The sequence below is a fragment of the Arachis duranensis genome, chromosome 7 (genome assembly GCF_000817695.3).
Source record: "Arachis duranensis cultivar V14167 chromosome 7, aradu.V14167.gnm2.J7QH, whole genome shotgun sequence".
Lineage (NCBI taxonomy): Eukaryota > Viridiplantae > Streptophyta > Magnoliopsida > Fabales > Fabaceae > Arachis > Arachis duranensis.
In genome coordinates, this window is record NC_029778.3 from 67,567,179 (window position 1) to 67,579,417 (window position 12,239).

At 38.8% G+C, this 12,239-nt stretch overlaps 1 protein-coding gene across 1 annotated transcript; it reads left to right on the top strand.

The window, feature by feature from the left end:
• Nucleotides 1-497: 497 nt before the first annotated feature.
• On the top strand, nt 498-1,567 carry LOC107458596 (uncharacterized). The gene is made up of 2 exons (XM_016076821.1): nt 498-535; nt 826-1,567. The coding sequence occupies exons 1-2, from the start codon at nt 498-500 to the stop codon at nt 1,565-1,567; spliced, it is 780 nt and encodes a 259-aa protein (XP_015932307.1).
• Nucleotides 1,568-12,239: the final 10,672 nt, after the last annotated feature.

Sequence of the window (12,239 nt, forward strand, 5' to 3'; positions counted from 1 at the left end):
TTTATGCTTTTGATAAGTTTAGGCAATATTTGATAGGGTCTAAATTTTAGTTTACACTGATCATGTTGCTCTTAAGAATTTGATGTCAAAACAGGATGCCAAACCAAGGTTAATTAGATGGATACTACTTCTACAAGAGTTTGACATTGAGATAAAGGACAGAAAGGGTAGTGAGAATCAAGTAGCCGACCATCTATCAAGGTTGCCATAAGGGACAAGTCAAGACATCTCTCAACCAGTGAATGAAAATTTTCCAGATGAGCACATCTTGCAAATTCAACAAACTCCTTGGTTTGCGGACATGGCCAATTACAAAGCCGGGAGGAGCATTCCACAAGAATATACAAAGCAACAAGTCAAAAATATACTACATGAGGCTAAGTTATTCTTGTAGGATGAACCATTTCTATTCAAAAGATGCCCAGATGGAATGATTAGAAGATGTGTGCTGGAGGGTGAGATGAAGGATATACTATGACATTGTCACAACTCAAGCTATGGTGGCCATTTTGGAGCTGAAAGAACTGCAGCAAAGGTGCTTCAAAGTGGATTCTACTGGCCTTCTATCTTCAAGGATGCTAGAGATTTTGTGAGCCATTGTAATGAGTGCCAAAGAACAGGAGGCTTGACAAAGAAGAATAAGATGCCTCAGAAGTTCATTTTGGAGGTGGAACTCTTTGACTTGTAGGGAATAGACTTCATGGGACCTTTTCCCCCATTCTACACATTCAAATATATCCTGGTGGCAGTGGAGTATGTTTCGAAATAGGTGGAAGCAATAGCCACCACTACATGTGATACTAATGTGGTATTGCAATTCCTAAGGAGAAGCATCTTTAGTAGGTTTGGAGTGCCGAAGGGACTTGTACGTGATGGGGGAAGCCACTTCTACAATAAGCAATTGAATTCTCTTCTCCATAAATATGGAGTAACTCACAAAGTGGCCACACCCTATCACCCACAGACAAACGGGCAAGCTAAACTTGCAAACAGGGAGCTAAAGAGAATATTGGAGAAAACTGTGGGAGCAATAAGAAAGGATTGGACAAGGAAGCTAGATGATGTACTTTGGGCATACAGGACAGCATTCAAAACTCCTATAGGAAGGTCTCCATTTCAGCTAGTGTATGGGAAAGCATGCCATCTGCCTGTAGAGCTTGAACACAAAATTTTTTGGGCCACCAAACTACTGAATCTTGATGTTCAAGCAGCTGGAGAAAAGAGATTACTACAGCTCAATGAGCTGGAAGAGTTCAGACTTGAAGTCTATGAAAGTGCCAAGATATACAAAGAAAGAGCAAAAAGGTGGCATGACAAGAAGATCTCTCCAAGAAGGTTTGAACTAGGACAGAAGGTGTTGCTTTTCAACTCAAGATTGAAGATTTTCCCTGGGAAGCTGAGATCTAGATGGACTAGCCCATACACTATCACTAGAGTATCCCCTCATGGCTATGTGGAACTACTTGATGAAACCTCAGGAGAGACTTTCACAGTCAATGGTCATAGAGTGAAACTTTACCTTGGTGGCCCCTGGAGCAAGGAAGAGAATGTCCACTTGTTAACATAAGCAAGGGAGCTGCATTGTCAAGCTAAGGACAATAAACAAGCACTTCATGGGAGGCAACCCATGCACAGGATTTCTTTTTATTTTCATGATTTAGTGATCAATAATGAGAGGTTGCATCATATACATCTAAGAGAATAAAAATTGAACTAACATATGGTGTATACAAGGCACTAAGTTTGGTGTGGCCAATCTTGAAGCAAATATAAAGGTTGTTTTTACAACACTTAGTCAAAAACTAAGTTTGGTGTCCACACATACACGAAATGCTAAACCATGGAGCAAAAGTGTAGTTATCTCTTTTAGGCATATGAAAGCAACCCTTAGATTTAATTTTTATTATTTTTATTCATTTTTGCATTATGATCTCGTTGAGGTTTGTTAGCATAAGTCAAGACATTACAAGAATCTCAAGTTTTTGTAATTTTGTTGCAAGAAAGTGAAAGAAAGAAGTGATGGAGAATCTTGGAAGAGGAGTTCACAGACACACACAAGGAAAAGGAAATCACATGTGCCTTGGGTTTTGTGCATTGGGAATAGCAACTCAACATGCACTAGCTAGAAGATTCATACTTCCCATGACTTGACCAAACCATTAAGACAATTCCTCCACCATTTAAAGTGACGTGAATTCCCCCCAACAACAACAATCAAACTTCCCCTTACCTTCACCTCTATATATATAGACCACTCACCATCACCATACTTCACCGATACACTCACCCAAATCATCTCACTTACTCACTCCTCTTCACAATCCTTCTCAAGCTTGCATTTCTTACCTTGTGAACCTATCCTTCTAAGCCTCACTCCAACATTTTTTTGTATGTTTGAGGACAAGCATTCCTCTAAGTTTGGTGTTGGATTCGGCCATTACAATTGAAATTCAATGGCCTCATCATCAGGAGCCAAGAAAGGAAAAGACAAGCAACCCATACAAGAACAACCCACATTTGATGAGAGAAAGTTCAAATTCAAACACCATGAGCGCATCTTTAATTGGATGATAAGCAAAGACATTGTCCCGGAGGTGCCTTTCAAGCTAAGAAAGGAGGAATACCCTGAGATACAAAAAGTGATTAGAAAAAGGGGATGGGAGCTTCTCTGTGATCAACCTCAAGTTGTAAGTATACCTCTCATTCATGAGTCTATGCCAATGTCATAAAGAAATTTGATGATGAGAAACCATACTCGAGCTATGTAAGAGGGGTGGTGGTCGACTTTAGCCTAGACACCATCAATAGGGTTCTAAAGATCAAGCCAAAATGGTTTAAGCAACCTAGCTATGATGAGAGGGTTAAATATGACCCAAGATGTGAAGATGTGCTAAGTGAGTTGTGCAAAGTGGGCACGGACTGGGTGTTGGACTCACAAAGACAACCACTCAAACTTAGAAGAGGTGATCTCATACCACAAGCTAAAGGATGGCATGACATAGTGAGAAGATCATTAATTTCTACCTCAAATAACTCGGAGGTGACAGTAACCAGAGCGATAATGATCCACTGCATAATGAAAGGAGGGGAGATCAATGTGGGAGAAGTTATAGCCAAGAACATTGTTGACATAGCTGAGAAGGTCAAACAAGACAGTTGGCTAGGATATCCTAGTACTATTTTGCACTTATGTGAAGAAGCTGGAGTGCCTCTTGAAGAATTTGAAGATACGGACTTGGTGTCCATTAGGAAACCTATCACCAAGGAAAAATTGGAGTATGTCACCATAGTCCAATTGGAAAGGCAACCTCTAGCAAGAAGAAAGAAGAGGAAGGAAGCAAGACAAGAGGAAGAGCAAGAAGACATGGAAGAACCAAGTGCTTTGAACATGAACCAACTTCAAGCGGCTTTGAGTGGTTGAAGAGCAGGAGATTCAAGGGTGAAATTCAATATTCAAAGGCTGAAAGAGAAGATGGTAAGCTCAGGGATATGGAGAGCAGAGGACTCAACAACAACACAACAAGGAAAAGTAAGAAAGAAGAAAAGGGAGGATCCGAAGGACAAAGGAAAGCAAGGAGAATCAAGGAAAGGAAAGGGACATAAAGCTTAAAGGTGGTGAAGTTCTTTTAGTATTCTAATAAATAAAGAAGCTGTATATCTAAAATATGATATACCTTCTAAGCTGTTCTCTTTTACAATATGCATTTTCATGTTTACTCCATGTATCACTCATATGCTTGGAATGTATGCTTGTCTTAAGTACTTTTACTTGCCAATGGAATAAAAGATGTGGTTTGAACAAAAACAGAGAAGAACCTTGCTTAGAAAGAATAAGGTTGTCCTACAAAAGTGCTAGTATATTTGCTTTCATTGTGAACGAATCAGGGCTCAAGAAATTAAAAGGAGTTAAGATGCTTGCTTACACAAGGCTAGTTGGTTAAGGGTTACAAGACTTAAGAAGTTAGAGGCACAAAATCCTTGACAATAAAAAAAATAAATAAGGAAAACAAAGAACACAGAATGAAAAGCTAGGCATCAATGACAAAATTTGGATATGTGTCTGTGGTGATTGATGTTAGGAGACATACTTGGGCTAGTAAATCCGATGGGTGCTTCATCACCTGGTAACTTGAGTTAACTAACTCGGGATTATCGATTGAAAACTCACATTCAAGAGTAGTTATATAACAGAACATTTATCAACCCAAAGAGGTGCTAGACACCACTATCCAAATAGAATCTCAAAGTTATATACATGTGATTGAATGTGTTAAGGAGAGAGGCTTGAGTTAGTAAATCTTTAAGAGTGTTTCAACACTTAACAACTTAAACCAATTGGTTTGGGATTGTTGATTGAAAGCTTATGCTAAAGAGTCGCCTTAAGACAAGATTTTTAGTTCAATTGAAACAAAGGAAACTTGAAAAAACGAAAAGAGAAGTAGAGAAAAGAATAGTTGAGGATTGTATGCTAAGGTGTGAAAAATGAGTCTAGTGAATCAAACCAATCTAGTATTGAAGCAAGCATTTTAACTAAAGAAGTTGAATTAGCCTTAATCATTTGCATTAAACAAATGACTACACAAATGAGGATGGAACATTTCATGAAAGAAGCTTTTCTCTGTTAAGATATTCAATTCTTGCATCTTAAGTTCTTTTGTCAAATTCTTTTATCTCTTGCTTGAGAACAAGCAATATTTTAGTTTGGTGTTGTGATGCATTCACATATTTGCTATTTTAGCTAGTTAGTTTAGTTGGTTTTAGCTTAATTTCATTCATTATTATTAAAATAAACAAGCAATTGTGTGAGTTTTCTCTCCATGCATTCATGAACCAAGAACTAGGTGAAATTTGGCATAATTCATGCAAATAATTCAAGAAGTTTACAAATGAATTAGTATGAATAAATCTCTTGAAATTCGTTGCATAGAATGGCAAAACTTGTAAGCAAATTGTTTGGTTGATGATAGATGAAGCAAAGAGCCATGAAGCAAGAAGGCAATGGAGCAAGAATTGGAGCAAGAAAGCTTGGGGATATAGCAAGCTTGGCAAGGAGGAAGAGACTTGCACGTTGCCAACGTGCATTATTACTTGAGTGTTTGGCAATAACGCCAGCAGCCCTGGAAGGTGAATTTGAAGCCTCCAGCACGTTGCCAACTTGGAGTCATATTGGCGTGTTTGGCAACAATGCCAAGCAACCCTGGATGATGATTTTGAAGGCTCGAGCACATTGCCAACATTGAGTTCCAAAGGCGTGTTCAATGACAACGCTAAGAAGCTTGATAAGGAGGATGAAGTTAGCACATTGCTAACTTGGAGTTATGAGGGGCGTGTTTGTGGACAACGCTGGCAAGCACCCAGCAAGAAATGCTAGGCCAAGGAAGGCTCGAGCACGTTATTGGCTTGGGATAGCATGGGCATGTTTGAAGGCAACGCCACCAACAATGTAGCAATCAAACCTTGGTGCCACAAGAAAGGCTCGAGCACGTTGTTAGCTTGGGATAACATGGGCGTGTTTGAAGACAACGCCAGCAACAACACTAATGCCTTGGAGAGGAGCTAAAAGAGCTTCGATCACGTTGCCACAACTTGCAGAGAGGCTGCGTGTTCCTTAGCAACACAAGCAAGAAATGTTGGGCCAAGGAAGTTATTTTGGGCATTGCCAACTTGGGATGATCCAGCATGTTCATCAACAACGCTAGGGACAAGGATGCTGGGCCAAGGAAGAAGCTTAAGGGTGTTGCCAACTTGGGATGAACCAGCGTGTTCATCAACAATGCCAAGGACAAGGATGCTGGGCCAAGGAAGAAGCATAAGGGCGTTGCCAACCTGGGATGAACTGGCGTGTTCATCAACAACGCCAGCAACAACGCCAAGGGCAAGAGTTTGGGCCAACCAAGAGCTCGAGCACGTTGCTGCCTTGAGAATAGACTAGAGTGTTCATCAACAACGCCAGCAACAACGCCCAACAATGCAAGGCAGCCCTGGAGAGTGATCTTGGGCGTTGCTAACTTGGAGAAAGGGGGCGTGTTCCTTGGCAACGCAGATGACGATCGGATTTCTATTGGTAAAGAAATTCACGAATATAATTGCGTTGTAAGTATAGTTTCTAAACCAACAGAGAATTCTTTCGTACAAAAGTTTTGTTTGTCACTTAAGCAAACCCAATAAAAATAAATAACCAAAGTATTCAAACCTCGGGTCATCTTCTCAAGGAATTGCAGGGAAGTATGATTTATTATTGGTTATGGAAAAAGATATATTTTATTTTGGGTTTTTGAAATAAGGAACAAGTAATTTAAATGACAAGGAAAATAAATTAATAATTAAGGAAAACTCTTGGCAAGGTATGAGAACTGAAATTCCTATCCTAGTTATCCTTATCAGGTGTGATGAAATTGGGTTTTAATCCCGATTAGTTATCCCTTATTAAATAAAGGAAAGTCAAGTGGACTAATTAAATTGATCCTCAAGTCCTAGTCAACTTTAGAGCGATCCAAATCAATCAGTAATTGCCAATTTCAACCACTACTGAGTTTGATAACTCAAGTGTTACCAATTACTTAACCAAAGCCAAAAGGGAAAATTCTAAATTAAATTGAAAACATCATAAATAGAATAAAGCAATCATAAATCTGAAATATCTCAAACTACGTTTAAACATAAATTCAAATCTAACATGGAAAGGTTCATAAGCTAAATTGAAAAGATAAATATCAATTAAAGTAATAAAATAGAAGTAGAAAATAAATTAAAGAAACATTGAACCTGTGATGAAGAAGAAATAATCCTAAATCCTAAAACTAAGAGAAATCCTAATTCCTAAAACCTAATCCTAAGAGAGAGGAGAACCTCTCTCTCTAAAAACTACATTTAAATTATGAATGTTGTATTATGAGTCATCCCTCTTCATTCCTCTACTTTGCAGCCTTTAATCTGTATTTTTTGGGCTTGAAACTGGGCCGGAAATAGCCTAGAAATCGCTGGGGGCAAAATCTGCCACGCTGATTTTTGTCACTGCGACGCGTTCGCGTGGAACACGCGTTCGCGTCATTTGGAGTTTTTCTCTTCCGCGCGTTTGCGTCAATTGCGTTCTGCTCAAGGCATGCGTCCATGTCGTTCATGCGTTCGCGTCAATGCTTTTTGCGCTAAGCACGCGTCCGCGTCTGTCACGCGTTCGCGTCGCTGCTTTTCTTCAAAAACTCTATTTTGTGCGTTTCTTCCATTTTTTTATGTTTCCTTTCCATCCTCTAAACCATTCCTGCCCTATAAAGCCTGAAAGTACTCAACACGCAGATTACGGCATCGAATGGTAATAAAGGATAATTAAATTTAATATTTCTAAAGCATAGGAAACATGTTTTCACATATGTCATATCATAAGGAAGGAATTGTAAAACCATGCAAATTCATATGAATAAGTGGGTGAAGAATTGATAAAATCATTCAATTGAGCACAAGATAAATCATAAAATAGTGGTTTATCAACCTCCCCACACTTAAACATTAGCATGTCCTCATGCTAAGCTCAAGAGAAGCTATAAAAGAGTGAAGAGGAATGATAGAAAGTATGCAATGCAACATATCTATGTGAATGCAACTACATGCAAAATGTTTCTATCTACTTGGTTAAAAGTAAACAAGTTCTCCAAGACAAATACAAAACAAATTCCACGAATTCAAATTATACAGTGAAAACAAGTAAACTTGTAAGAAGATAGCTCATGAAAGCAGGGAACACAGAATCAAGTACTGAACCCTTACTGGTAGTGTATATCACTCTAACTCTCAAGTGTCTAGGGTCAATCACTCTACTCTTCTCTAATCATGCTTTCTAAACTTTGTTCTTCATCTAACCAATTAACAAATATTTAGTATACCAATGCAAACATCATGAGGTCTTTTCAGGGTTGTAATGGGGCTAAGGTAAGGGTGAGGGTATATGTATGGCCAAGTGAGCTATAAATTGAGTCTTTGAGTAACTTAAGCTATCACCTAACATACATACATTCTATATAACTTCTAAAATTCACACCCATCTACCCATAATTCCCACTTTTGTATAATTCCCATACTCATGTACCAAATTTTTTATATTTTTTTACTTTTATCACATGTGTATTGATCTTTAATAAAGCTTAACATTGGGGTAATTTTATCCCCTTATTCACTTACTTATTTATTTAATTTTTTTTATTTTTTTATTTTTTTATTTTTTTTTTGAAACATAACTTATCAATGCATATGGATTTTTAATTTTTTCTGGTTTTACATGAGTAGGTTCCCAAATTCCCAATATTAAAATAAATTAGAAATATGATACATTCCCTTATTAACCCATGTTTCCACAGTTTCTCCACACTTAGTTGATGCATAATCTCTATCTTAAGCTAACCAAAGATCCAATTTGGGGTAATTCATTATTTTTCTGCTTAAGGCTAGTGATGTGGTTATAGAACAAAAAGGGATTAAAAGCTCAAGGTGGCTAACAATGGTGACATAAAAGGGTAGGCTTATTTGGGATAAGTAAGTTAATAATCAAATATGGCCTCAATCATATGCAAGCATGTAAATACGCTAAATAATGGACATATAGACTGAAACAAAGTAAAGATTGTAATCATAGAGAAGAAAACACACAAGAATAAAATATTATGGTTAAATAATGTAACCATATAAATAAGCTCAAAATCTCACGGGTTGTGTGTTCTTTGGCTCAAAAACCATGTTCCAAATACAACTTCAAACAAATTTAACATATAGAAAATTTTAATGTTTTTATTTAAATTAGTGAAATTTTTTCAAAAATAGGGTCCTAGAAAGAAACTTATTATTTTTCAACCAAGTAGTATTTAAATGCAAACAATCAACTACACATGCAATCTATTATGCAATGCAACAATGAACTAATAATTAAGATAAGACATTGGTGTTGAGAAGAAGGTAACTAACCCATGGAGATCGGTATCGACCTCCCCACACTTGAAGATTGCACCGTCCTCGGTGCATGCTAAGATGTACAAGTGGACGGGCTGCTCCAACTGATGCCTTTCTCTATAGATTTGTGCAGATTGACTTGCCTGTCTCCCCATATAGAAGTTCTTTCTTTCCCCTCTCGGTGGCCATCCTGAAAGAAGAGGAAAAGGAAGAAAAGTAACCCAGAAATAAAGATAAAAAAATAAATAAAATATGGGTGTTAATGCCAAATAATAAAGGTCTTAATTACATGGTAGCTACAACATGCAAGTGAGAAAATAGTGGAAGCAAATGACATATCAATAGTGCAAAAGTAGCAACAATGGGGAAGAAAGTGTAGGTAATACAAGATAGTGTAAGTGCATATCAATGCAAATGGAATATTAGTATTATAAAAATTAGCATTGATTTATGACTAGTAATATCCAATCAGAATAAAACAAGTCATGAAGCACCAAAATAATTCAAGAAAAGATACAATAGTTGAAGAAGAAAATTTTAACACCAATGGAAAAAAATAAAATTAGAAAAGAAAAGAAAAATATGCACAAAATTAAAATGCAATGAATAAAATATGCAAATAAATTAAGTAAAATAGAATTGAAGTGAAGAGGGATGAGAAGTTAAAGAGATAAAGTAAGAAAGAAAGAAGAAAGAAGAAAAGATAGAAGAAATTAGTATTAGAAAAGAAAAGATAAGATAATTGGCGCTGATCTGGATAAGTTGTGCGGCGGATGTGATGTGGACGCGTGAGTGACGCGGTCGCGTAATGTGCGATAAGGTCAGGGGATGCGGACGCGTGGGTTACGCGATCGCGTGGCCTGATTTGTGTCATTGGCACGAGTGCAACCTCGCATTCGTGCAACTCTCTATTTCAAACTCATTTTGCCAAAAATCTGGGTGACGCGGTCCCATGGTTGACGCGATCGCATGAATGGCCATTTTTGAAAAACGATGCGGACGCGTGAGGCACGCGTTCGCATGGTAGGGCTTGTGCTTCTGGCATGAGTCCAGCCCTACTCCATCATAACTTGCTGCCATACACCCATTTATGTCGATTGTACAGGGCCACGCGTTCGCGTGGGTGACGCGGACGCATGGAGAGGCTATTTTGTAAACGACGCGAACGCGTCAACGACGCGATCGCATGGGCGTATTTGTGCCTGAGGCACGCCTCCAGCCACGCTCTTGCGTGACTCTCTGTTCACTTTTCTTTTCTTCCTAATGCACTTGTGACGTGGACGCATCAGCGACGCTTACGCGTCGCGTGCGTGTTTTTTTTATGCAGTATGCAGAATGCAATAAATGTTATGCACAATTCCAAGTTCAATCAAAATTCAAAAACAGACTAAACTGAAAAAGGAACGATCATACCATGGTGGGTTGTCTCCCACCTAGAACTTTTAGTTAAAGTCCTTAAGTTGGACATTTGATGAGCTTCCTGTTATGGTGGCTTGTGCTTGAACTCATCCAGGAATCTCCACCAATGTTTGTAATTCCAATGGCCTCCCGAATCCCAAACCAGGCGCAGAAAGTCTTCAAGCAGGTTGAAGCAAATGATAGGGCCCCAAGAGTGTTGATTGCCAAAATGAATTCCGGGGTCCCAAACTTTGCTTTTACACCCGTCTTCTTGTTGATCATTATTGTTCCAACCAGGTGACAAACAATCTGAATTCTCTACGGAGTACCAAACTCTTCTTTTAGATCTAACCAAATTATCACCAGTTGAGTCCTTATATCTAACTCTTGAAATATCAACCTTGATGAGCCTTGATTTGCAACTCCAACCACTAAACTTTTTTCGCTTAATGCCATAAAGCTTCCTGAGTTGGCCATCCGTTTCAAGAATACCATACTCAAGTGGGATAGGAAGATGAACAGAGATAAGTTTTACCCACTCAAGTGAAGAAGTAGACTACAACCTAGGTGGAGAAGTCTCCAATGTTCTTGACAAAGCGTACTCAACTCCCATTCGCCCTTTTCTAAGGATTTCCGCTTCCACATTATTCTCAGACTCAATCAGAGAAGAGTCTTCATATTCAATGAGTTCATTTGCAGATGTAGATTTATTACTATGAGGAGTTGATGCATGATTCTCATCACCAAGGGAACTTACTTCTTGACTTATTCCATCCAAGTCTTCATAAGGAATATGCCATGGAGGTTGTACACTGGCCTTTTTGACATCAATTTCAATCTCATTGGAGGGGTACTCTACAATTCTAGATTCCCATGGAGGTTCAGCATCTCCTAGATCTTCGACCACTTCTTCCTCTGCAACTATTATGGCTTCCTCCACTTGTTCCAATACAAAGCCATGTACCTTATTGTCCACCGGAGTTTCTAGTGTCTCCTTCATGCTACGCTCTTCTTTTGATTCTCCACATGTAGTCATGGGAGTACTTTGAGTGTTCAAATGTTGGGAAGCTAATCGGTTTACTACCTCGGTCAAGGTAGTCACAAATTCTAGTACTCCCCGTTTAATCTCTCTTTGCCCTTGAAGAAGAACACCAATAGTGTCATGCATTGAAGGTGGATGTGAGGGCTCATTATTTGGGAGGAAAGGTTCATGATAAGAGGGTGGTTCATCATAAGAATTTGGTGGTTCATCACTTTCCATCTTTTCCACTTGTTGCACAGCACACTTCAATTCCTTGTTCTCAAGTTGAGATTCTTTAGCCATGAAAGCTTCGGGTGCTATTCGGTTTACCGCTCAGTCCAACTGACGCAGGGTTGCTTGAAATTGATCCATTGTTTCCTTGAGACGATCCCTTGACTCTTGTTCTGCTCAGATATCATAAGTAGGATCATAAGGCTCTTGGATTGATGGATATGGATGTGGTGTATATGGAGGTGGTGGTCCTTGGGAGTAATTGGGTTGGAATTGGGGTGGATCTATGTATGGCTCATATGGCTCAAAGGGTGGTTGATATGGTGGATAAGGGTTAGAATCATGTGATGGTGTTTGGTAGTAGGGAGCTTGTAAGTATGGTGGTCCAGAGTTGTATTGAGGGATTCATAGGCGTATGGTGGTGGTTGTTGATAATCTAAAGAGCGCTCACCATAGCCATTATCTTGATATGATTCTTGGAATGGCTCTTGGTCATAGTATGTTGGCGGAGGCTGTTGCCAAGAGGGTTGATCAAATTCCTGTGGCTCCTCCCATCTCTGATTGTTCCAACCTTGATACATGTTCCTATTATAGCTTCCATTCCCTACAACAACATTGGAACCAAACTCATAGCGATAGGGGTGATAATTCATAG

Excerpts from the sequence above, each read along its gene's own strand:
- LOC107458596 (XM_016076821.1), top strand. The coding sequence starts at position 498 with ATGGTGGCCATTTTGGAGCTGAAAGAACTGCAGCAAAG. Across the intron at positions 536-825 it reads CTGAAAGAACTGCAGCAAAG|GAGAAGCATCTTTAGTAGGT; the intron begins GTGCTTCAAAGT and ends GCAATTCCTAAG.